General features: G+C 48.7%; 1 protein-coding gene and 1 long non-coding RNA gene across 2 annotated transcripts in view; both read right to left on the bottom strand.

Annotated features, from left to right (window-relative positions):
* The window catches only part of TSHZ3 (teashirt zinc finger homeobox 3), a 73543-nt gene that overhangs the window by 48994 nt on the left and 1712 nt on the right, over positions 1-22837 (bottom strand). The window contains exon 2 of the mRNA XM_032486221.1: positions 21714-22399. Within this exon, the coding sequence (XP_032342112.1) occupies positions 21714-21753 (40 nt within the window). The 5' untranslated portion in view covers positions 21754-22399. The remainder of the gene's footprint in view (positions 1-21713; positions 22400-22837) is intronic.
* LOC116665719 lies at positions 524-4239 on the bottom strand. Its single transcript, XR_004322368.1, has 2 exons — positions 1029-4239; positions 524-750 (listed from the first exon to the last, which is right to left on the bottom strand). It is a non-coding gene; the product is annotated as an uncharacterized LOC116665719 (long non-coding RNA).

The raw sequence follows: 22837 nt of genomic DNA, 5'->3' as shown, positions 1-22837 counted from the left end.
TAAGCCAAACACAGTCAAAGAAAAAAAAAAATTCCAGAGCAACAGTTGATGTGTTCGTACAACTGCCTTCTTTCCTAAGACCTGAAATTTGACTTCCAGCCTCTGGGTTATTTATTATTGGCGCATGTCTGTCCGACAGCAATGGATTTTCTGGTAGTATATGTTTGAAACTCTGGGAATGATACACCTCATTTTAGAAACAGTAATATCAAAAATTGAACTAATTGAACATGTGATGAGTTATAGCAGCATGTCAGGCTAAACACCTGAAATCCTTACTTTCCTGCACATGAAAAGGATGTAGTAGCTAATGAGAAGGAAAGGAGTGAAACTGGTTAGCGTTCTGTTTATTCTGTTTGGAAACATGCATGGGGCTAGTTTTTTGGGTTTTTTTTAATCCCTTTGGTAAGAATAAGACTGTAAAACACTGATTGCAACTGGCGTATACACATCTGTGCTATGTATCTATAGACATACACACATATACACACTTGTATATGTGTATAAACACACAACATATATGTAACTGAGCTGGGCGTTTTATTTAAGGCAATAGGACACAGGTAATTTATATCTTATTATACATCTAAAAAAAATTCCTGCCTAAAACCTCAAAATTCAATACACAAAATGAAACTAATTATACTGCGGCGGTGGGGGTGAGAAATGAGAAAATGGGCTACCATAGCCCCTTATTTGTTTAATGGTCTCCTTTTCCAGGGTCTGTCTGGACAGTGTCTCCAGCTGCATCTGCAAACCAATACATCTGATGTCAGATCTCTAAGGCATTTGACAGCATCATTTTAGAACCTTTAGTTACTGAGATATCAATAATTAAATGCATTCAGTTCACACTTTGTTCTGGTGGATACCAGCTATTTATCTCTGTCCTCCGAAGACGCTAATGGTATAATGGGCAAAACATCAAAAATAATTAAGAAAAACGTTGCTGTAAACTGTGTCAGAAGAGAGATAACTTTTACCCAGGACCCCAGCTAGAAATCACTCATACCGGTTCCACCTCGTACCAAACACATCTGGCTGAGAAGTGAAACACTCCACTCAGCAGGCAGGCAGCTCACGCAGTCTGCATCCCAGGAAAAGCCCACCTGGCATCCTGGAGTGGTTCCTCTGCGTGCACGTGCTGGGAAGGCCTGGCTGCATGCAAATGTTGTCAGCAGTGAGACAGAGTGGGGGCTGCCGGCCGCACTGGGGCCCCTGCCAGGCCAGGCCTCCGCCAGGCCAGGGGCAGGCAGGCTCTCAGCAGCGGGACTCCCTGCTTCTGGCAGGTGCCCCGGCCCACAGAAACTCACCTCCCTCCCGGTCCAGCCAGCAATGCCTCAGGCTTGTTTGCCTAATTAGCGGGACTAAAGCAGAAGTTCTGAGGATGTCCTCTTCAAGAAACGGCCGGTAAAATCCTAAAGCAACAGGTCCGTATTTCTTGAGCAGAAAATGTCTTTCTCTTTTCACATCCAATAACAAATAAAAAGGAAGAAATTCGTTTATTTTTCTTCTCTAAGTAAGGGTCAGGCTTACCTGGTAGATAAGCCTTGAAATCGGGAGATTCTATTTTAAATATCAGTTACAATTAATTACAATACCGTAGACATCCTGCAGATATTGTAATTGAAGAATAAAGACTTATCTGGAACCAAAGCAAAGGGAGATAGCTTTGAAGAGGCAGCCTTTTTCAGATAAGCAAGGTCACGTATTTGCGTATCCTTCCAAATCTCTATTTTAGTGGCGCCCTGACTGGGAGTAGTGTCCTGTCACAGCTCCCTTGTGTGACTTGGTGGTCAGCGTCCCAACAACAGGGGCCGCAACAGCTCCCCTGATGTCCACCTGTCACCTTCAAAGAGCCACACTTACACAAGACAATGCCCCCGTCTCATCATTAAAAAGCACCCAATCCTCGTGGGTGAATGCCCTGAAAACGGCTATCTTGTTATTAATGACCAAGATAGGGAAAATGTAAAATTGAAATAAGCCGCTCAAACTTCAGGGGAAGAAATGTTACAGGAGCTGCTATGTCAACCCTAATTGTGTAATTACTTCTTGGCTTGGTCACCTAAGCTCAGAGCAAGAAATAAGAGACAATGGTAATTTCTTGCTGCTGAAATGAAGGTGTCAGGCTGTCTTGTGTGTTCCATGGGAGCAGAGGTAAAGTTTACATTTATATCATGTTACCACAATTACAATCTCCCAGAGCACAGCGAGAAAGGAGCGGTGGAAGGTCTGCGCTCACAACAGGCCCACGGAAGTTTGCTCGCACAAACGTTTATTTAATTTAGGCCGATCCGCTTTGGGTCCCAGCCTCAGCCCTGGTTACACACCAGTGAAACTGGGGAGCTGCTCCCAGCAACTTGCAGACCGATAGGAAGAAACTCATCTTTAAAAACCGGTGTTAATAAATTGGCTACTAATAAGAACTAACCACTAGATGGCTTTCGATTTTTCACCTCTTGAATAGCTGAAGGTGACTGATCGTGGGGTCTTGGGGTCTTGGGGTCTTGGGGCTGTTTGCTTATTACCTCCGGTTCAAGGCTGATGTCAAGGCTGAAAGTCTGGGGGAGGCCCCGGGGGACAGCGCCCAGAGGTGGATGAGCATTTGGCGGGGGAGGGCTGCAGGACCACCCCAATGTGTGGCTCCACAGCCCCCCGACAGTCAGAGAATTCATTCCAGGGGCCTACAATCCTAGCCTCAGTCCCATCAGCCTCCGGTCAGCTAAGAACAGGGACTGCATGCCAAAAATGATTTTTTTCACACCAAGTCTGAACCACTCCTCATTCTAATGGAAAAAAAGAGAGCAGAGACACAACTAGGAAGAGGAAAAAAAAAAAAAAAAAGAAAAGAAAAGAAAAGAAATTCCATTATAACTGGCTTCCTCGAGCTCCAGCCTAGGATGTGAGTAATCACAAAAACTGTAATATCAGCTTTTTATGTTTTCCTTACACTGGGTTCCTCCTTTATTTCCTTTCAAAGAGGGTCAAGATCTTTTTTTCTGTTCTTTTTTTTAATTCAGAAAAGCTGCTTTGTGATTCCCAAAAGGTTGGTTTCTCTCTGTCACAGCTCTGCTTTCCCTGACAGTCGTAAATGTGGGGGCAAAAAAGGAAACTCACAAAAATCTCCCAGCAGCTGCCCTGGGTGGACTGCAAACCCTACCCTGCCTCACCTGCAGGTCTTCTGGAAACCTCTAACGGGGGGGGCGGGGGGGGGAGATCGGAGCAAGCTGGCTGGCACCCTGAACAGGGAGCTGCAGGCAGGGGGCCTTGGGAGGGGGCGAGGGCAGGTCTCCTCATGCCCACCACCTGTGCACAAGTCACAGCGCCCTGGCCTGACCCCTGCCCCGCGGCAGGCCAGCCCCTTTCCCCCAACAGCATCCAAACCTAACTTGCCCAGTTCCCGTTTCCCCTCTCTACCACTTCCCACCCTAACTAGTGAGGATGATGGGGGTGGGGAGAAAGAAAACAAATGTAGGTTGCTGACATGCTGTGTGGTCCACATCCCTTTGGACTCAAAACATCAATGAGCTTTTTAATAAGTAGCCAAGTTCTATTTAAAATTAGAATTGAAAAAAAAAAGTCTTGAACTCCTATCTCCTATTGGTCATGAAGCAGCCCATGCGGGAGGGTGATCCTGGACACAGCTGGAGGTGCTCACAAACACGTTTTCCCGGGAGTTTCTGCTGGCTGGCGGGGACATGGCTCTGTCTAGAGAAGGTGGCCAGTCCCCCAGGGCAGGGGACACCCAGCCTCGGCATGCTCCCTCACTGGCCCATGGCACAGCTGACCCCGCATGCATGGATGGGCACGTCCCCAGCGCCCCGTGGTGGGTGGACAGCAGGAAAGGCAGTGCCTTCCAGGCTCCCTGCAGACAGACATGGGCCCCCTGAAATCTCCCTCTACCTTGGAGCTGCACTATTCAACAGCATGGGTGAGAACTAGCAACAAAAAGACCCTCTCCTCCCTCCAAGGACTCAAGGGAAAGAAGAGCAATGTGTCCCTCCCCTAGAGAGACCCTTCCGCTAACCCAAAGCATCCGAGAAGCAGGGCTCGTGCAAGAAATTTGCACAGAGCAATGACCAGCCTTCATGAGCTCACCTGTACTGGAACTTTAGGAAACATGTCTGTAAAAACAAGTCCAGAATAACTTTCAGGTGCACTGACGAAATAAAAGGGCATATTAATTTTCTCTCATAGCTTGCAGTAGCTTATTTATCACTTCCGTCTTCTTTTTTTTTGTTTTAATTCTTACTTTTTATGGAAGTTTTGTCGATTTGCAATGTTAGTTTCAGGTGTACAGCAAAGCGGTTCAGTTATACGTATAATGTATATACACTTTTTTCAGATTCTTTTCCATTAAAGCTCATTACAAGAAATCGAATATAGTTCCCTGTGCTATACAGTAGGTCCTTGTTGTTTATGTATTTTGCATATAGTAATGTATCACTTTTGTCTTTATCATAGGTACTTCACGTCTGCCATGAATTGTTTTTAAAAATTAATCTGCATTTACATATGCACCAAAACATTCACAGTGATCTTAGGATCCCCCGTGGACATGGCTAAAAGACATGCCATGAAACTTCCTAACTGCCACTCTGTTCACTGTGCTCCGCCGCAACGAAGGGAAGTGAGAGCCTCTGGTAAAAATGCATTTTCTGGAAATGTCATGGATACACAGCGAGAGGAAACTGCAGACGGCTGCAGGGAACCAGGCCGGTACTGCACTGGCTGTCTCTCTGTGGCCAGGCGCTCTGGTACTGTGTGTCCACCAATTGCCACCTACCGGAGCGTCTGAGCTACCCGGTCAAGCCGTGACAGTCTATTGATTTTAATAGAACGTCCATTTTCTATTTCCACACCAGGGCACGCTGCACCTCCACAGGAAGGGAGGCTGTTTCTGGGCCTAGTGGCTGAGTCCCTGCCATGCCTGCTTCCCCAACTACAAAGACGCTGCCTCCCCAGCGCAGTTTCTTCTGGGCTGGGGCCACCACGAGGCAAGGACACAGCACGCGCGCTCTGCACAGCCAGAGGCATCCTCTTCTCACCCTCCTACTCTTCCCACTGGAGCTGGGTCTCCGGGACCACATGCCTCCATTCACAAAAACGCACACAACTGCTGGCTGGAGGGCAAAAATTGTGCTTCATCAAAGACCCTTTGTCGTGTTCAGACACCACAGCCTGAACACCGGCTCAGCCCCCTGGTTCCCCTTGCTGTCAGTGAGGTGGCGTGCTCCGTGCCTCCTGACGATATAATCATCATAACCTTTATTATTACATCTGGAATTTCACGATATGCTCAGTAATTGATGACAGAGAGGCACAGCCCAGAATGCTGCTCCCACAAGCTCCCACAGTTCCAGTAACCTAACTGCTTAATACTCCTGGAATGTATAAACAGTGCTAACTGCCGCATTCCCCACACTGACATGGTAGGACGAAGCCACCGAGCCCGTGCAGGAGGTGATTTTTCTCTTCTCGAGGAGAAGGCCCTCGTGGGATGCAAATTGGGATCACACTTTGAGGGGGCGGGGGAGGATGATGACAGGTGACCCGTAATCAGATGCGATCTGGGGCTGACACACGGAGGTGATCAGCTGCACTGGAGAACTGAGATCAGTAACGGAAGTTTGCATGAAGTCATCACCCATCAATACTCATTCTCCATTTGGTGGGGTTTTCAGAGGACGGTGGTCACTGGGACTAGGAAAAAGTGCCCCAGCTCACCGTTTCTAATTTCAGGGACACCATCATTCGGACAGCAGGTAAAGGAGAGAAAATAGAATCAAGGGCCAGGATTGCAGTCAGATTGGCGAACACACTTATCTAATGGGAGAAAAGACAGGCAAAATAAACCGGGGTGAAAGTCACGCTCAAGGGTCCCTGGGAGTTGGGGCCACAGATAAGGCTTCCACTCCCAGCCCCCAACCCCAGGGAGAACTAATAGCACTGTGGCTGTCCCCCAGCGCCACCTGCAATCAGGGGAATCCACAGCAGCTCAAGCTTGGGGTGGGGGTGGGGACAGGGCAACAGCCCCACGCACCCGGCACCAACACGCCACATGGCTCTCACAGCTCTCCCTCCTCCTCCATCATCTCTAACCAAAACCGACCATTTAACCAGCTAATCCTCAGCCAAACTCCTGGCATGCGAGGTGTGCTATCTCTCCAGGAAAATCCATTTTAAACCACCAAGTGAGTACCATCAAACATTCTGTTTGCAAAAAACCAAACAAACAAAAGACCGCTTTGTTGATTCCTCCCAACTTGAGGCCACGGGCTGCAGGGATGGGCTCAAGGCGCCCTGGAGCAGACTCTGCATCCTGGCGCCAGGACCACCTGTGACCGGCTAGGCTCCCTTTAACCTTGGCCAGCGAGTTCCCGTTACAAATGGCCCTGCCAGCCACCTCGGCCAGGTTCCCGCACGAACGCTAATAAGTACTTGTTTGTTGAACTGAAAAATCATTACCACAGAACACGTCAAGTAATGAAAGATGTTTTCCTTGGAGAAATGTTAAATACTTCACTTCTTTCACAAGGAATGAGTACATGTGTTTCCAAATAATACCTTTCTCCCTCCCCACCCACACTTCATCAGAAAGTCTGAAGCTCCAGGACCCAATTTGAACAAGCCCATGCTGCACGGCTCGGAGAACCAAGAACACGCTGTTATTTTATTTATTTCCCTCTGCCCAGCTGACTACGTGTTTGTTCTATTACTTATTCACCTAACCATCTCCGTAGGAACCTCAGTCACGTAGCAGAGTGTCCGTGCTGCCTTACAATTTTACACGGAAAAGCAGGCGAAAATCGTACCACCGCATCCCCATATATTACACCGCCATGGTATCCGCTAACTCACATATATGGAAGAGCCATTTTACTCCAGGCCCAGAGCAAAAACAAAGGCAGGAAATGGAATGTCAAGAAAGGGGAACATTTCACCACAGGAAAACCCCTGGGAACTCCATCTTCCTTCCCAAATAGGAATCCTCACCCCTCTTCGAAAGCTCTTCCTTGGGCGAGATGAGTAGTAACTGCATCTGAGGCAGACCCCAGGTCTTTCAAGTGTCTCAAAATGGCTTTGCCTACAGGGAGTCACTCTGTGTGCTGCGTGCTTTCTTCCTGCTGCGCATCCTAAGGCTTCAGGCAGACCCACTGGGGTGGGGGCCAAGCCCGCTTTGAGTCTAAGGCAGCGGAGCCCGGGGAAACCCAAAATGACTTCCAGTCACCTTGTCCCGCAGAACCACGAGAGGGAGATGCATCTCAGAAACACGCAGACATCAAGGTGGCGTGGGGGTCAGTGCCGTCCTGGGTTTTCTCGCCATCACCTATGACTCTGAACGTGGTACTGTATACATGGTACGCCCTTGAGACACAAGACACTCAGGTCTGTTCCCCCGCCCTTGTCAGAGAAACAACAATCCAGGGACAGAGACGCTGAAATTCTGGTCAAACCGTGCACTCCCAAAACCAAAACCTCCTCTAAAGAGAAACCAGCTCCCCCTTCCCTTTGGCCCCCTCGCTCTGTCATTTAATTTGTGAATTGCTTAAATAGATGCCAGGGGGCGGGGGTAGGGGGGACAAGATCCTTAGATCCCAGCCACAGCTCCAGAAAAGATGACCCACACCAACTTCTCAAAACTTAAAGATGTTCTCTCCCACCTTGGTTTTGTTTCCCTTTTTTTTTTTTTTTTTTTTTTTTTCAAGGGGAAGCAAATTTCGATCTGATTTCACTAGCACTGAAGGTTGGTATTTTTTATACGTGCATCCATAAATCTACCATAAATGACTCTAGGGAAACTCTCTTCCTTTGCCCTTCCCTGATGAACCGCCGCATTTTGGAATTGCTTTGGCTGACATTAGGCAATGTGCTTTCTCAGCAATTATTTGGAAGGGGGACATGGCCACTACCGAAATGCCTCTGCCCATCTCCAAGCAGCCAGATCTCACAGGAGGGACAGGGGGGCCTCTTGACTCCTTGGACTCTGCCTAACTGAAGCTCTCAAGTCCCGGCCAGGCATCCACTGGCATCGCTGGCCTTCCAGCAGCACTGCCTCTCGTTGGTCAGGAGCAGGCATTGCCCAAGAAAATGTCCAACTTCAAGGGACAGCTGCTATGTGTTCAGGAGACTCCCAGCCTGACTCAAGGCCTCAGGGGGCCACCAAGGGCACACGGGCTCAAGGACTCCAGCAGCAACTTGAAGGCAAAGCCATCCACTTCCTGGAGGTCAAGTTCTGAACGAGTGATGTCTGGGAGGCTCCAGCCAGCCAGGCAGGTGCTTTTTCTAATCTGAGTATTTCTCTTTTTCTTTCTCTCTGTCTTACTAAAAGGCGAGCGGGGAGGTTGTGTCACCCCTAGTGGGCATCCAGTGTACCACGGGAGGAGGTGGACATCACACCATGAGAGGCAGCCCCCTGGGGACTCCCCTGGGATGCTTGGCAACACGTCCCCAGTACTACCGGGCTGGGGGGGGGGAGTTCCTGGTGTTCCGATCACCTGCACCCTGAAAACGTCCTAACTTAAAAAAAAAAAAAGTGTGGCTTTCTTCCTTCTCGTGAATTCTAATAGTCAAGCCTTTTTCCCTCCTGCTAATTTTAGAAGTCTTGCTATTCTTTGGGAAGAGAACGGTGTGAAAAATCAAGCATAGTATCCAAAAATAAAAGAGTAGATCTGTTTCAGGGCTTGCAGCATATTTAACTGAAAAGCAACTCCAGATATGCCACTTTCTATCTAGTCTTTAATACGTTTTCCAATTTCTCCCGAATATTTTAGCTTCAGAAGAGGCAAGGATGAACTTCCTAGTCTGTGAATATTTTTGAGACTGAAATGGGCACCCAAAATTATTTCTGGATTGTAACTGGAGGTCTTCTCAGAACGTGATGCCAGGTGAGCATCAGGATGTGAGTCACGGGTGCACTTCCTAGGGCCACACTGAGATGAGTTACAAATGTCCCTTTAGGACCCAGAGCACGTTCCCAGGCAGGTGAAGGGACACAGAGCTCTCGCAGTGGACCCTGAAAGTGGACTTGATGGCATGCTTCTCAAGTCTCCCATCTTCATTTAAAAAAAAAATTCTTGTGATATAAGGAATTCAGTTGTTCCAGGCCCACCAGAACCATGGGATGGCATGTGGTCCAGGCTCGCAGGGTCTACTCCAGTTCCTCGGGTACAAGGCTCTCCTAAGTAGCCCCAGCGTGACGGTCAGGGGACCTTAGAGGAAGGATGCTGGGAGGCTACCTGAAGACCCCAGCCCATGCCTCCTCCAGCCAGAGAAGCCAGAGATTTGTGACAGAAAGTTAGAACTCTGTGTCAAGCCCTTCATGCAAACAATAAATATTACTTCTGCTCATAATCGGACTTTTCTCCAGCATCGTCTTTGAATGTTGAACCTTTTTCAATTAATTAAAAACTATGCACTGCAGAGTGCATATTTTATCAGCCCTCAGCTGCTTAAGTGTCTAGAAAAGACCAGGCAGTTTTTCTTTCTTTCTTTCTTTCCTTTTTTTTTTTTTTTTTTTTCTTCCAGGCAACCGAGAGCAAGTACTTGCAAGGGTCATATCTTTTTAATTATCTTTTCTCTCTTTGATTAATTATTCCGTCTGACAATAGCGTGTTTCTAATGCTATTCACCTGCCTTTGATGATTGACAACTTTTCTGTCTGATTCAGAGCAAACAGCTGCTGCCACAATCTCCTAGCAACCCGGGTGTGATGGATGAGCCCCCAAGATGGATGGCTGCAATAAATCATGTCTCCAGCCATAAAACTGAGAAAAGGGGATAAGAAGAAAAGCGAACAAAAAACAAAACAAGGTTTCTTCCCATGAGCGCACTCCTGCTCCTCGCCAATTACACCTGAAATGGACTTTGCACCTATTAATAGCAAAGTTTTTCTAATCAGTAAAAATGGGATGATGCCGTTTGTATCAGAGGTGTTTACAATGGTTCCCGCAAATTGGCACTTGTTCTCCAATTACCTCCAACACTGCCCAAGTGCAAGGGCAGAGGATCAAAGTTTCGCTCTCTTCCTTGAAGTCTCAGCGAGAAACGATATCATCTTTCTGTAGTCAGATGGCAATTCCAGGCATCGACAAAGGGTATCAATCTGACCCTGCCCGATTTTTGGCAGCAGCTGCGCAACACCAAAAGTGAATCCTAAGTCATCCTGTGTGCAGAGTGTCAGGCTGCTAATAAAGTTATTTCAAAATAAACACACATACACACACACACAAGTTGCCTGGAGTTGGTGAGTGCACATGCCACGTTCCCACTTCTTTCCTGCTCACGGGAGAGGCAGACTTTTTACACATCCGGGAAAAGTTTGTCCAAGCAGCAGCAAGATAGGAACATTCAGCCTTTCCACAAATCCTAGATTCTCATTTCTTTAGATGAAAAACAACCCCGGTCTAACTTCCCATCCCATCATTTTTTAAAATTAATGTCCACACTATAAGTCATACAAGAAGCCCTAAATTTAATTAGCAGACCCAAATAAAGTCACATATTTAATAGAAGGCCTGACAATTAAATTTGCACCATCGGGGCTCTCCGAGTGGAGGAGACGGAGCAGGAAGGCCAGCGGTTTCTGTTTCCCTTTTTTCCACCGGGAAACTAGGCAGCAGGCCTGTACAGCAAAGAGGGGGAAAGGCCGGAGTGGCTGATTCTTCCCAACAGCTGGGGGCTCCCTCAGTAAGCCGGCCTGCGTCCCTAAGTACTTCCAGTAGGTGGGGGTGTCCCGGAGCAGAGCTCAGGGTGCAAGAGAACCAGAAGTGATCAGCCAGGCCGTGGGGCCTGGAAACAGCTGTCCACATCAGTCCTGGCGGGGGTCTGCTGGGGCCCGCGGAGGGGGGACAGAGTGCAGACACAAAAGGGGAGGAGGCTGCTGGGAGCAGGGGCAGGCAGCCGCCAACGATCATTTTTTATCTGAAATATTCCTGAGACGTGGAAGACTACGTTTCTTCATTCTCACACTGCTAACCAAGCCAACCGGTATTTTTTGAATAGTTAGATTGTGCTAAGCTTTTCAGATACAGATTTAAAAAAAAAAAAAAAGCATGTCACAGAGTTTAAAAAATCAGACAAGGGTCCTGGCTTCAGCAACTACAGCTCTGTTTATATTTTAATGTTTCGTACGTGACTGCCTCTGTCGGGGAAGGGTAGGGGGGAGAGAGACGGAGAGAGAGAAGTTGCCTGTTAGCTTTAGTGTAAATCACAGTTACTTCATTTTTCCCTGTGCCCTTGGAAATTATTCAAAATTAAACTTTCCCCTCTTTATGGGGGGTGGGGGGGGAGGTGTCCTCTGTGTTGTAAATGGGAGGGCCTGTGTCTGGTCAGCAGCAATGATAATCCAAGGCCAATCGATGGAAACACACACTCACAGCCCCCTACCCTGCCCCGGCTCGTCCAACTCTCAAGTTACAGGTTTACACGGCAAGTCTAAATAATATTCAAAATGATAAATGGCACCCTAAGCCCGGCATCCACCATCAATCTTTTTTTAAGGAACATCCATCTTCAATAACGCATGTTTGAATCATGTGAAGCCAGGAGCCCTGAGATTCATTTATCCCACCCCTCACAAGCCAGGGGGCAGCTGAATGATACCTGTCAGCCCCAGTTCTTTTTTTTTTTTTTTTTTCTTTTTCTTTCCTAGACTACTAAAAGGGAAGAAAAGAAGGGAAAAGAGAAAAGGAATGTTGGGGGAGGGGGGAGTCAGAAGAGCGTCAGAGGCTGAGCAGTGTGGTTTAGCAGATAATATGAAAGAACATAACCTCTTCCGAGCCTCTGCCAATCTCTTGCCCACCACACCACACACCCAGCCATCCAGTACGAAGCAGGCTCTCCCCTCCTCGGCCCTGCCTCTCCTCTCTCCTCTCTCCTCCCTCTCCCTCTCACCAAATCAGCAGTGTTCCCTCTGCAAGCCAGCGGTAGTGGGTCCAGTGCGAGGAGGAGGAGGAGGAAGAGGCAGCATCACATGGTGGACCAGGCTTCCCTCCCCTCCCCGTTGTCTGGCTGGGGCCCATATGATAAATGACATATGTCATTCTGTCAGGAGGGAAGGGTGGGTCAGTGATGTATGACTCTGCTGAAAAGGAAATCGACTCTTTGGCATGGCGCAGCTCTTCCCCGGGATCTAGTTTCAGAACTCTGAAATGAATTCTCCGACGTTTCAAGTGCATACTTAGGGCAGGCTGATGGGAGGCCTGGGGAAATCACACTTTATCCTCCCCCTGCCCTTCCCACGGCAAGGGGAAAGGGAAAAAAAAAAAAGAAAGAAAGAAAAAAAGAAAAACGGCTCAGCCACTGGATACCTGCAAAAGGCCACGCGCGTGTCAAAGTCCCCAGCAGCCACACACCACGGGTTATTAAAAAAAAAAAAATGTGACTTTGGGGGGAAAAAAAAAGAAATTAAGTGGAGGAAGGTTGGTCTTTATTTATTTATTTATTTTTAATGGCAAAGGGCTGACACAAAAGCAAGATAAAAATTAGCATGTTTGAAGTAATCGTCCCGCAGCTTGACATCTGCATAGTAAATTTTAAAGGAAAAAAATGTGTCAGACAGCCATGAGCCGCCTCGCCCTCCCCCCTTTCATTAGCTCACTGCCAGGGTGGCACTGCTGAACCTCATTACGGCAAGAGGATTTATGAAGCTGAACCCAATGGCAAAGAAAAGGCATCTGTCAATAATTGTAGGGAGCTGCACTCACAGCTTTGAAATCTCATTAAGTATGCAGTTATCAGGCATAAAGATCAAAAACATTACTCAACTCCGACAGAATCTTATGGAGGAACATTAATTAGCAACAGGCCTACAGTACAAAAAAAAAAAAAAAACACACAGACTTCCTCTCACACCTGCCCAACCCACAAACCTAAAGCAACACTCCCCCTCCCGCCCGAAAAAAAATAATTCCCGGCATCTGAGACTGATCAAGAACATGAAACAAGAGAGACACACAGAAAGGAGGGGAGGGAGGGAGGGAAGGGGTGGGCGGCGGGCGGGCAGGCAGGGAGGGGAGGGGAGGGCGGGGAAATTCAGTTGAGAAAGGCTTGGCGGTGAGGAGAGAAAAGGAAGAAGCTGTCAGACTTGAGAAGGATGTCAGCGCTGGCCCTGATTACAGGGGCCTATGGAGTTCTCAGACCTTTTATCATCCTGGCCATGAAAACCAGCCGGGTGTCACCAGCAGGAGGGCTGGTGGCTGCCCGTGCCAGCAGCCCAGGCCCGGACCCTGAGACCCTCTCCTCCGGCCCCTGCTCACCTGGCAGGCAGGGATCCTCGGCCCCCGAGCCCAGGAGGCAGGCCCTGCCCGGCCTTCTGCACACCCAGATCTGATGTCCCCGCCCAGTCTGCAGCCGGCCAGGAAAAGCCAGGGCCAGACCCAGCTCCCAGGGCCTTGGGCACCGTCTAGGGAATCACCGGTGTCACTGCACCTCACCACCATCTGAACACACCTTCTTCTTCCTCCAAAGCAGAGGGAGGCAGCCCTCTCACACATACGCTTTCCCTTATTTCTGTGTGTGCCTGACTGACCTGCTTTGTCACTCACACCACACTGACAAGTAAAATACAAAATGGGGAGAATTCCCATCTAAAGGATCAGGCCACACTGGGTCAGGAGACCCCCTGACCTTTGCCACATGCGGGACAGGGCACGGCTGATGGCGGGTGTCATACCTCCTGCGCTAGCCTGACTCCAGGATACCCACGGGGGGACAATCCAATGACAAGCTTCCTCTCCCACCACATTCTCCACCTCTTGCAAGCTGCGATGGCAAAGAACAATGTACACACGTTTGGAAACATCCCACAAGAACGGTGGGCTTAGGGTCTCGGGCAAACCTCTTATGTTCTCTGGTGGACTGGGTGCAGGGGAGGTACCCGGAGGCACAGGGGGAGGTGTCAAAGGACACTCAGGTTTCCGTCCAACAGGCAACACCAGCCAACTCCACGGCATGTCGTGCAACAGTTAGGCAAGGTCCTCAGGCTTCCCCCCAAGAAAGGTGTATAATAATAATAATAATAATAATAATAATAATAATAATAATAATAATAATAATAATAATAATAATAATAATAAAGCATATATTCTGTACTAACTTCCCTTCTTGCACTGTTACAGACAGGTGGCCTTCTCTGGTTACCCATAAGCACATGCTCTTGTAGTCTCTGTCACACACACACACGCACACGCACACAGACTTCCCATAATCCCACACCATGAGGGTGAGAAAACCTAAGAACAGCATCTCCTTTGATCTGAAACCTCCACCATCATTCTTCCCTGAGCCCCTCTTCCACCCCCATACCTCTTACCTCAACCCACAGTCCCTTCTCAAGTGTTTTTACCTCTCTCTTCTACAGAAGATAATGGTCACCTTTTCTTAATTAGCCGCATCTTTAAGGAAAGGGGAATTAAGATTCCTAGGCAACCAGCCTGGAGATCCCTTCCAGCCCAGGCCCATCCTTTCCAATCAGAGACTCTCCTCTAGAATATCAATGAACACGGCGCAGCTCAGTCGTCACCTATGACCAAAAAGAATTGAGGACACTTGTCTACAAGCCAGACCTGACGAGAAGGAATTTTAGCAGGAGTGTTACAATAAGGTGTTTATATTTTTTTTATGTGCTTACCGTGTTACCTTTATTATGTGTAACATCAAAGTGATTATAGCAATTACATCTACCAGAATTAATTACAGAACTTCCCATCATCCCGGGATACATAATGCATTAGAGGAAAGCCAAAGAAAGAAAACATCTTGATTGTAGTAACTATTGTTGGTGTGTATTTTCCCCGGCAGCAATGCCAAACTAACGGCAGCTCTCAGGAAGGGCAGGGCAATGGGGACGGGGAGCTTTAATCAGAAATGAGGTATATTTCCTTTAAATTAAGTAACACGTTTGTCTAATAATAGGCTGGCACTCCTGGACATAGAAAATCAATTTAATTTTTTAAGTGTACATCTTTAAAAGGCGCTGGTTAGTCCACCCCACCAATGTTACTACATAAAGGAGAAAGCACATGGGTGAAAGACTTACATGTCTTTACGTATGCAAAATAAATTCACTCAAGGCTTCATTAATATTAATTTAAATTCAAAACCCATTTACATTAAATTGTTCATTAAAAATTGCCTATTTTATGCAACATGCATTTCTCAAAGAACTCAGAGGAAACTGAATACATAGGGCTAGATTTAATGATGGGGCTGGAAAATCAAAAGTAAATGAATTTGAGTCATTTCACGTACATGACCAAACCAGCACTTTGCTCTCCAAGGGATGGGTTCCAGTTTGGGGAACAAGCAGGCAGTCAGAGTATTTTGCTCTTCCTGCTACTGGAAGCTTGTGAAAGTGACCTTCTGGTCCACCAGAGAGGTGGAAGGAAACAAGGGACACTGGTGAGGTGGAAGGAGCGGCCAGTCCCAAACCAGACTGGAGAAGGAGCAGGAATCCCCTCCGAATCCCACCTGGACTCGGAGCAGTGAGAGTTTGGCGCTTGCTTTTTAAAAAGGTCCACGAGTGAGCATTTGCCAGTCCCCATCTTGGTCTAGAATTAATAGTTTCTCTCTCCCCTTCACTCCGCCCGCTGCAATCGTTTATTCCCAAAGCAAGAGGATCAGGAAGATGATGACAAGGAGTTGGTAAGTTCCTTGCTTTGGCGCCCTCCCCCTCGAAGACAATCCGAACTTACACTGTTTCCCCAACAGCTGTTCTGGATGAAGAAAACACAGTCATAATTAATAACATGTGTTCTGACAGTATGAATTAATAATTTATCATTAAGCCCAAACAAATTTAAATTACTATTCAAGAGCCACACCTTAGCACACTTGAGAAAATAAGGTAAGGAGATGGTCGAAAAGTCTAGGTAACGTGATCTTTAGAGAAATGCCTTTTCCCCTCTCCGTTCATCTCTTGGGCCACTCCTGTTGAAATACTACAATCGTTTACAGAATTGAAAGTAATTAAACCCAAGAATCTAAGTGCTGATCAGATCAAGTGTATGTGCTCCAAATGTCTTCTTTTTCAAATGGGGTTTATAAAATATTCAATATTTGGTCAAGGACACAATGTAATCTTTCTAATAAAGATTCCTAAATCTGGAGTATGACAGTCCTTCAGGCAAGTGGTCACCAGCTGATTCTATTCTAATGCTGTTTTTTTTTTAATTCCCAAAAATGCATAGCATCATTCTAGTCGCAGTTACCTGAATTTTCACACCCATGTCTAACGTAAATGTTTACAAGTGTTGAAAAATGAGAGCAAGCTACCAGATCCATGTATTCATTCCTTACAATTCAGGTAAAAGAATCCAGAAAGAAAAAAAAATATTCATAGCTATTGTTTGGTAGGATTTGAAAATTAATTTAATGACTAACTGCAAATACTGGAAACTAGAATTAATCTGTCTGGATTTTTTTTTAAAGGCTTACAGACATTTAAATGCATGTATCGGGACACTTTATCAACCTAACATAAAATTGTCATCTTATCTTATTATATGACTATTTTATGCATGTGTCAAAAGAATTTAAAAATGACTGCCTGTCTATTGAGTCTAATTACAACTGCACATTATCTGTCCCGATGTACCAGTCCATATCATTGTTACCAAATACAATATAGTGTATTCACCTTTCATTTTTAACTTCTGACAGAGAAACCACAATTTGGAGCATAACTAGCACACACACACACACAGTGAACACCTGAGAGGGTCCGGACTGATGATGCCACAATTCTGCTGGGTCCTGTTTCCCTGCACAGGCTGCAGGCTGATACTACAGGGGTGTCATGCACCCTACTTTTTTTTTTTTTTTTCACTACAAGACTAAAGCTATTTTTATAGTTTGTCCAGTGACAGGCGGGACTAAAAATGGGCCAGCAGGAAAGCCTCACAAACGGCACTCGGCATCCCTGTGGCCTGCTCCCGTTACCGGATGAAATACGGCCTGTGGTGCACCCGGTCCAAGACTCCCCATCCTCTCCCTGCTGCTTCCCTGCTGGTGTCTGCAGCCCTGGCCCCGGCCCGGCCCCGCCAGACACCAGGGAAAGAAAAGGCCCCCTCGAGAAGGGCCGGGTACTTCGCCTCCCAGGTGATCTGAGAAACCCAGAAGTGGAGGGTGGGGAAACACAGGGTTTTCATGCTGGGAACTCACCTGGGTTTCACGGCATTTCCCACGGCCCTGAGCAGTCACCTTTCATTCTAATCACTTTACAAAACAATCTTCAGTTTAAAAAAAAAAAAAAAAAAGGGAAAATGCAGACTTGTGAGGCAATTTGGGGAATAACTGCTGATACATCAGTTATTGACTATCCTGGCTCCCGTTTATGAACGTGCTCAAGGCAAAACTGAGAACCAAATGACAACACCAACCGCTCACAATCAAGGGCGGCCCTGGAGAGCACTGAAGCCCTAACTGACAGTTGTCAAGATAATGGGGGCGCAGCAGCTGATTCTAGAAGATTCTCTCCCCGATGTGAGTGTCCAGGGGAAGATCTTTGCCTCCTGCCCTCTTTGTTTTCCTCCTTCCTCTTCTTGGATTTTTCTTGTTTGGAATTTACATTGTCCCTTTCATTTTGTAGGAAAAAGGGGTGGGGGAAATCACAGCGCGACCAAAACCAGTCATTCCGTCACCTTGCTACAGGGGAGAATACCTGTCCAAACGAGAGGTGTGTGACAGGTTTGAGAGCAAAAAAAAATTCCCAAGGCTGATGCTGAAATGCCTCCCTGAATGCTCCATGTGCTTCCAAGAGAGAAGAGACGAGCTCCTCTCTGGAGCTGCCTGATACATGGTCCAGACTCAGGCAGGCCAGGGTGGCGTTACTTGGACACCACCAGGTGTGCTGCCTGCTCTGCCCACATCTACTGGCAAAGTAACCCCCCCCCCATGCCTTGCCACAAGCTCACCCTAATCCTTGCGGATCCACAGTGGCCTGTGACACCAGCAGGTCCTAAGGGGTCCCAACCACTTTTACAAAAGTCAACAGGCTCGAAGGTTTACCTTTGCAACGTGACCAGCTAACGACCCCATGGAAGTTTATTCTCTTTCAACAAATGGGACATAGGACTCAAAAGGTCAGTGTCAAGTTGTTGTCTGCTGCTGGGTTGTTGTTTTTTTTTTTTCTGGTTTTTTTTTTTTTTTTTCTGTTTTTGGAAGTTTCAGCAATGACTTTTTAGGATTTTACATTTCCTTCCAGGAGATGAATGTGAATGAAGAAAACGTTATCTGCTCTTAAGTACTGCTCGAATTTCTTTTCTAGCATTTTCCAAAAAAGACTTTTGTAAAACCAAACGCTACATAGAAGAGAGGGTTGTATTTCTGTATTTGAAGCAAGGGGTAATGGTTTTTTGCCTGAAGGACCCTGGCCTCTGTAACCCCGCTCCTCTTGGCTTCTCCGGGTAACAACGTCTATCCGGCACAAATGGACAGATAGCCCTTTGAAACTGCCCGCCTGGAGAAAGGAAAGTCCTGCCTGTGTTCCTCTTCAGCAGGTAAAGAAATTTCTCTCTTCCCTTTGAGAAAAGGCACTAAGGCACGCGTAATTTCTGTGAAACAGAGAAAAATCCTAAAGTACAGAAATATGTCTTTTCAGGGATTCTTGGAGCCTGCTTTGGCCTTCTGGAGAGCAGTGCTCCATTTGGCTTAGACAGAAAAACTCTGTGCACCTGTGGGCCACGTCTGCACGCTCTCCCCAGCGCTCAGTCCTTTGTGGTTGTTATTCTACCCCAGACCATTAAAAGGGCCCTAATTCCTATGACATGATTATCCAGGTACCAAAGCCCATTTGTCACCTGCAGCAGAAAATTGAGTTAATGCACAACTAAAGGCAGCCAGGACTGTGTAATATCAACTTGATTACATCAAACTAGCTGCAAACCTAATTCTGCTGGATGACACTGCGTCGGGCTTGTCATCTCCAATCATTAAAGCTGTCAGGAATCCATCAGGTTTACAGCTAATTAGGTGAACACTAATGAAGCTGGCAAAACAACTTTTCTTTTTTTATGGCTGAGCGGACCTTTCAGTTTGCAGGGGAAAAAAAAAATTCTCAAGTATTCTCAAGGTTGCTGGGGACTGGATTTCCAGTTACCAATCAGCAGACATCTTTCTTTTTCCCACTCTCTCGCTCTATCAGTACAAAGCAATCAATTTGTCATCACGCCCAGTATGCCACAAATGCAAGCATGAACCTTATAACTTGCAGCTGTGAGAACTGAAAAAAAGGAAAAAATGGCAAGTTTCTTGTCCATCCAAACAAACAAACTCACACGGCCCACTTATTGGCTTCTGCAGACTTATCGCCAGCCTCAGTGTGGAGGGTTTTTTTTATGCCTCCACTCTCCTTAAATAAGTAGCCCTTTAGACATTCTCCACCCCCTCCTCTACACGTCCATTAGGCAGAGGCATTCTGATAAAGTAAATCCAAAACCAGGCTATGGGAAAGAAAGCAAGCACTCATGCTGCCAACTTCTGATTGACCATTAAGCTATTGATGAATGTGCCTGTCAGAAGAGAGACAATTAAATCAAATATGAAACAAAGTCGTTTTGACGGGTCATTTTGATAGAGCAAAACCATTCTTCCATCTCCTATTAGTCGTGCAGTCAAGTTTTTATATAATGAATATTTCTTAGCTGACCTGAGATTTCCTGGCTGGCTTTTTAAAAGGTGCAAAGGGTTAGGGAACAGGTTACCTTTAAAATAAAATAAAATAAAATAAAACCAACAGTACATATCCTCCTTCTCTAATATTTTTAGCAGAAAGTTATCAAATAAGAGTCCCAGGTTGGCATGGTGGAAGAGAAAAGATGAAGCAACGGCGGAGAGAGTTCTAAACCAAATGTAAAGATGTAATCACATATGGTTCATTTGATTGAGGCACAAAGATACCTTAAAATGTGCATCCAAAAAGGAAAGAAAAAATTTCAAAGACTGGAAGCAGCCCAAGACACTCCTACTGCCCAACTTTGTGAAGGAGTCCTCCAAACTTTTAGAGTTTATTTTGGGTAGATAAGCTCATGGCTTGAGCTTGGAATTTCAAGTAGAAAGTGGGATGGGCAAAAAGCACCAGCCTGGAGGTGACTTGAGAGATGGCACCCTCTCTAAACCACTACTGGGATTTTCAAACTTTCTAAATTTAGGTAACACTGAGGACAGAGAGCAAAATCTGCAATACATGCCCCAAATCAAGTCTGTTTTCTTCCAAGATTTTCTTAGGACATTAACAGGCCAGTGCATTTCTGGGAGAAGAAAGAATAGCGTTCCCTCTCTGTGACCCTGTGTAAGAAGACTCAAGTTCAGTGCAGCCAGTGTGCGAGCTCCACTGGCAGTGACGGCTGACATGATGGAAATGACCACCACCATCACCCCCACTGTTACCGCAGACACTCAAGGACAGCATGGGTACTATGCCTTCATCCAAGAAGGGTATATCAGCCAGTGCCCTGACCCATCTCTCTGCCCTCCTATCTTCTACCAAAAGAAAAGAACGGAAAAGAAAGAAAGAAAAGAAGAAAAAGAAAGAAATGAACCTCCACTTAACCCTCCCGCTCAGGCAGCATCTGAACCTCTGCACATCTGAGTGTTACTCATATCAAAATACATCACGTCCATATGTGGTCCTCTCAGCAATCCGCCCCAAATCCCAGAAGTTGCACTGACAGGGCCCTAATGACGTCACAGAGCTTGGCCTCACCATTTCGAATGATTTATTGATGTTTATTGGGAATGAATAGATCAAAGGCAGCAGCATGACGGGCGATCAATCAGTCATCAAATCAAGGGTGGCAAAGGGCCAGAAACCCTTCTTCCAGGCAACATGCCCCCAGCTGACATTATTGCAAAATAATGTTATGTGTGTGGGTTTTGTTTTGTTTTCAATGATGCTTTTTTCCAGAAAAGAAAAAAAAAGGAAAAAAGAATCAGCTCAGTCTTAACAGAAGTTGACACTCCTGGCAAAAAGAAAAAAAAAAAGAAAAGGGGAGAAGTACGCTAACATGTCCCAGAACTAAGTACTATGAGGAGATGAGGATGGGAGAAGCAGTGGAAGGAGGGGGTTGGGGTGACGGAAAACAAACCAGGGTAAAGGGAACGCCAGCATCTAACAACGACTTGACAGTCATCTGACAATACCCAGACCCAGTGCGCTCTGGTTTCCACCGCTGTGCCGGATTTTGGGCCCAATAAATGAAGAATCAATCGGATTAGCAGTAAGGTGGCCGAAGGGACCCGCTCGCTCACTCGCTCCCTCTCTTTCGCTCGGCAGACACCGGGCAGTCCCCCGCCGGCCGGCGGGAGGACACGGAAGGTGTCCCGGGGAACTCAGGTGACCCCGCCCGCCCCCCACAGAAAACAGACAGAAGAAGGCTCCTTCACAGCCCCTCCGCGGCCAGAGAGCTGAGGAGGAGGCAGGGACCCAGCCCAGCGCAGTTCGCCGCGAGTGAGCGCGGTGCCCCAAGTGGGTGCGAGAGGGAAGGGGGGGGCAGAACGCAGCGGGGCGTCCGGGGGGCGCCGGTCCGCGAGGCGGGCACACGCACCAGACAGGAGAGCGGCGAGCGAGCCCGGCGCCCCGGAGTTACTCTGAGCGGCCAGAGCGAAAGGGGCGAGAGCGGGGCGAGGAGCGGGGTCGCCGCCGGCTGGAGACGCGGGGCGAGGAGAGGAAGAGGAGGCGGAGGAGAGGAGGAAGGGGAAGCGGCTCGTACCTGCTGCGCGCCGGGGCGCCTGCTGCTTCCTCCTCGGCATGATGCTTCTCCGGCGACTGCCACTGCCGCCGCCGCCGCCGCTGCCGGGCTGAGGAGAGGGAGGGAGGGGCGGCGGGCCCGCGGGGGGGCGAGGCGGGCCGGCTCTCAGCCTCCCCCCCGGAGAGCGGCCGCCCGCAGGATGCTGCTGCGCCCCGGCTCTCCGCGTCCCCCCCGCTCCGCGCTCCGCCGCGATCCCCGAACGTGCGGAGGGAAGAAGGAGGGCGGGCGAGGGAGGCGCGGGGAGGGAGGAGCGCGGGGGGAGGAGGAGGCAGAGGAGGAGGAGGTGGTGAAGGAGGAGGAGGAGGAGGACCGCGCTGCCGGCGGAATGGGAAGTTTGACAAATCGCTCCAGAGGCCGGAGGAGGAGGGGGCGGGGAGGAGCGGCGGCCCTGCCCCCCCCCCCGCCCCGTCCCCAGACGAGGTGCGCGGGGTTCGGGGCCGGGGGGCGGGGAGAGGGGGAGAAGGCGGGCAGAGGGGTGGGAGGAGGAGCGCGGGAGCGGCCCCGGCGGGTGAAACCCCGGCCCCCGCCCCGGACAGGGGGTCACGGCATCGGGGGGGCGTTCAGCCGCCGCCGCCGCGGCCCGGGGCTCAGCGGTCCAGTCTTCTGCCCGCGGCGCGGCTGGAGCGGCGGCGTCGGCAACAGGCAAGCTTAAAGGAAAAGGAGATGATCGTGTCACTCGCCCGCCCGCGGGGGCGCCGCGCCCCCGCTCCCGGCCCTGGGCCTGTCTAGGACCCCCGCCCAGTCCGGGGAGGGGGTGCCGCCTCTCCGCCTCCGCCCGGTGCGCGCACGCAGGGACTCGGCGCCTGCCGGGCCGAGCCCGTCCCGGGGCACTAGCTACTTCGGCCCGCCCCTGTTCCCCACCTCGCCTCGCCCCCTGGCCGCCCCCAGCTGCCCCGCCCGAGCTGCACTCCCCTCCACCCGCCGCGTCCAAAGTCCCCAGCTCGGACCCCGGGCCTGGGCCCGCGGGCGGGCGCCGGCGCCCTCGGGGGAGGAGGCGGGCGCGGGCCGGAGTGGGTGGGGGCTGCTCTCAGACCCCACGCCACCCGGGCTCCTCCCCCGGGAACTGCCGCCACCACTTCCCCCAA

This window comes from Camelus ferus, chromosome 9, assembly GCF_009834535.1.
Source record: "Camelus ferus isolate YT-003-E chromosome 9, BCGSAC_Cfer_1.0, whole genome shotgun sequence".
In the NCBI taxonomy this organism is placed as follows: Eukaryota; Metazoa; Chordata; class Mammalia; order Artiodactyla; family Camelidae; genus Camelus; species Camelus ferus.
The sequence above is the reverse complement of the archived record's forward strand: the minus strand, read 5'-3'. Positions and strand labels throughout refer to the sequence as shown.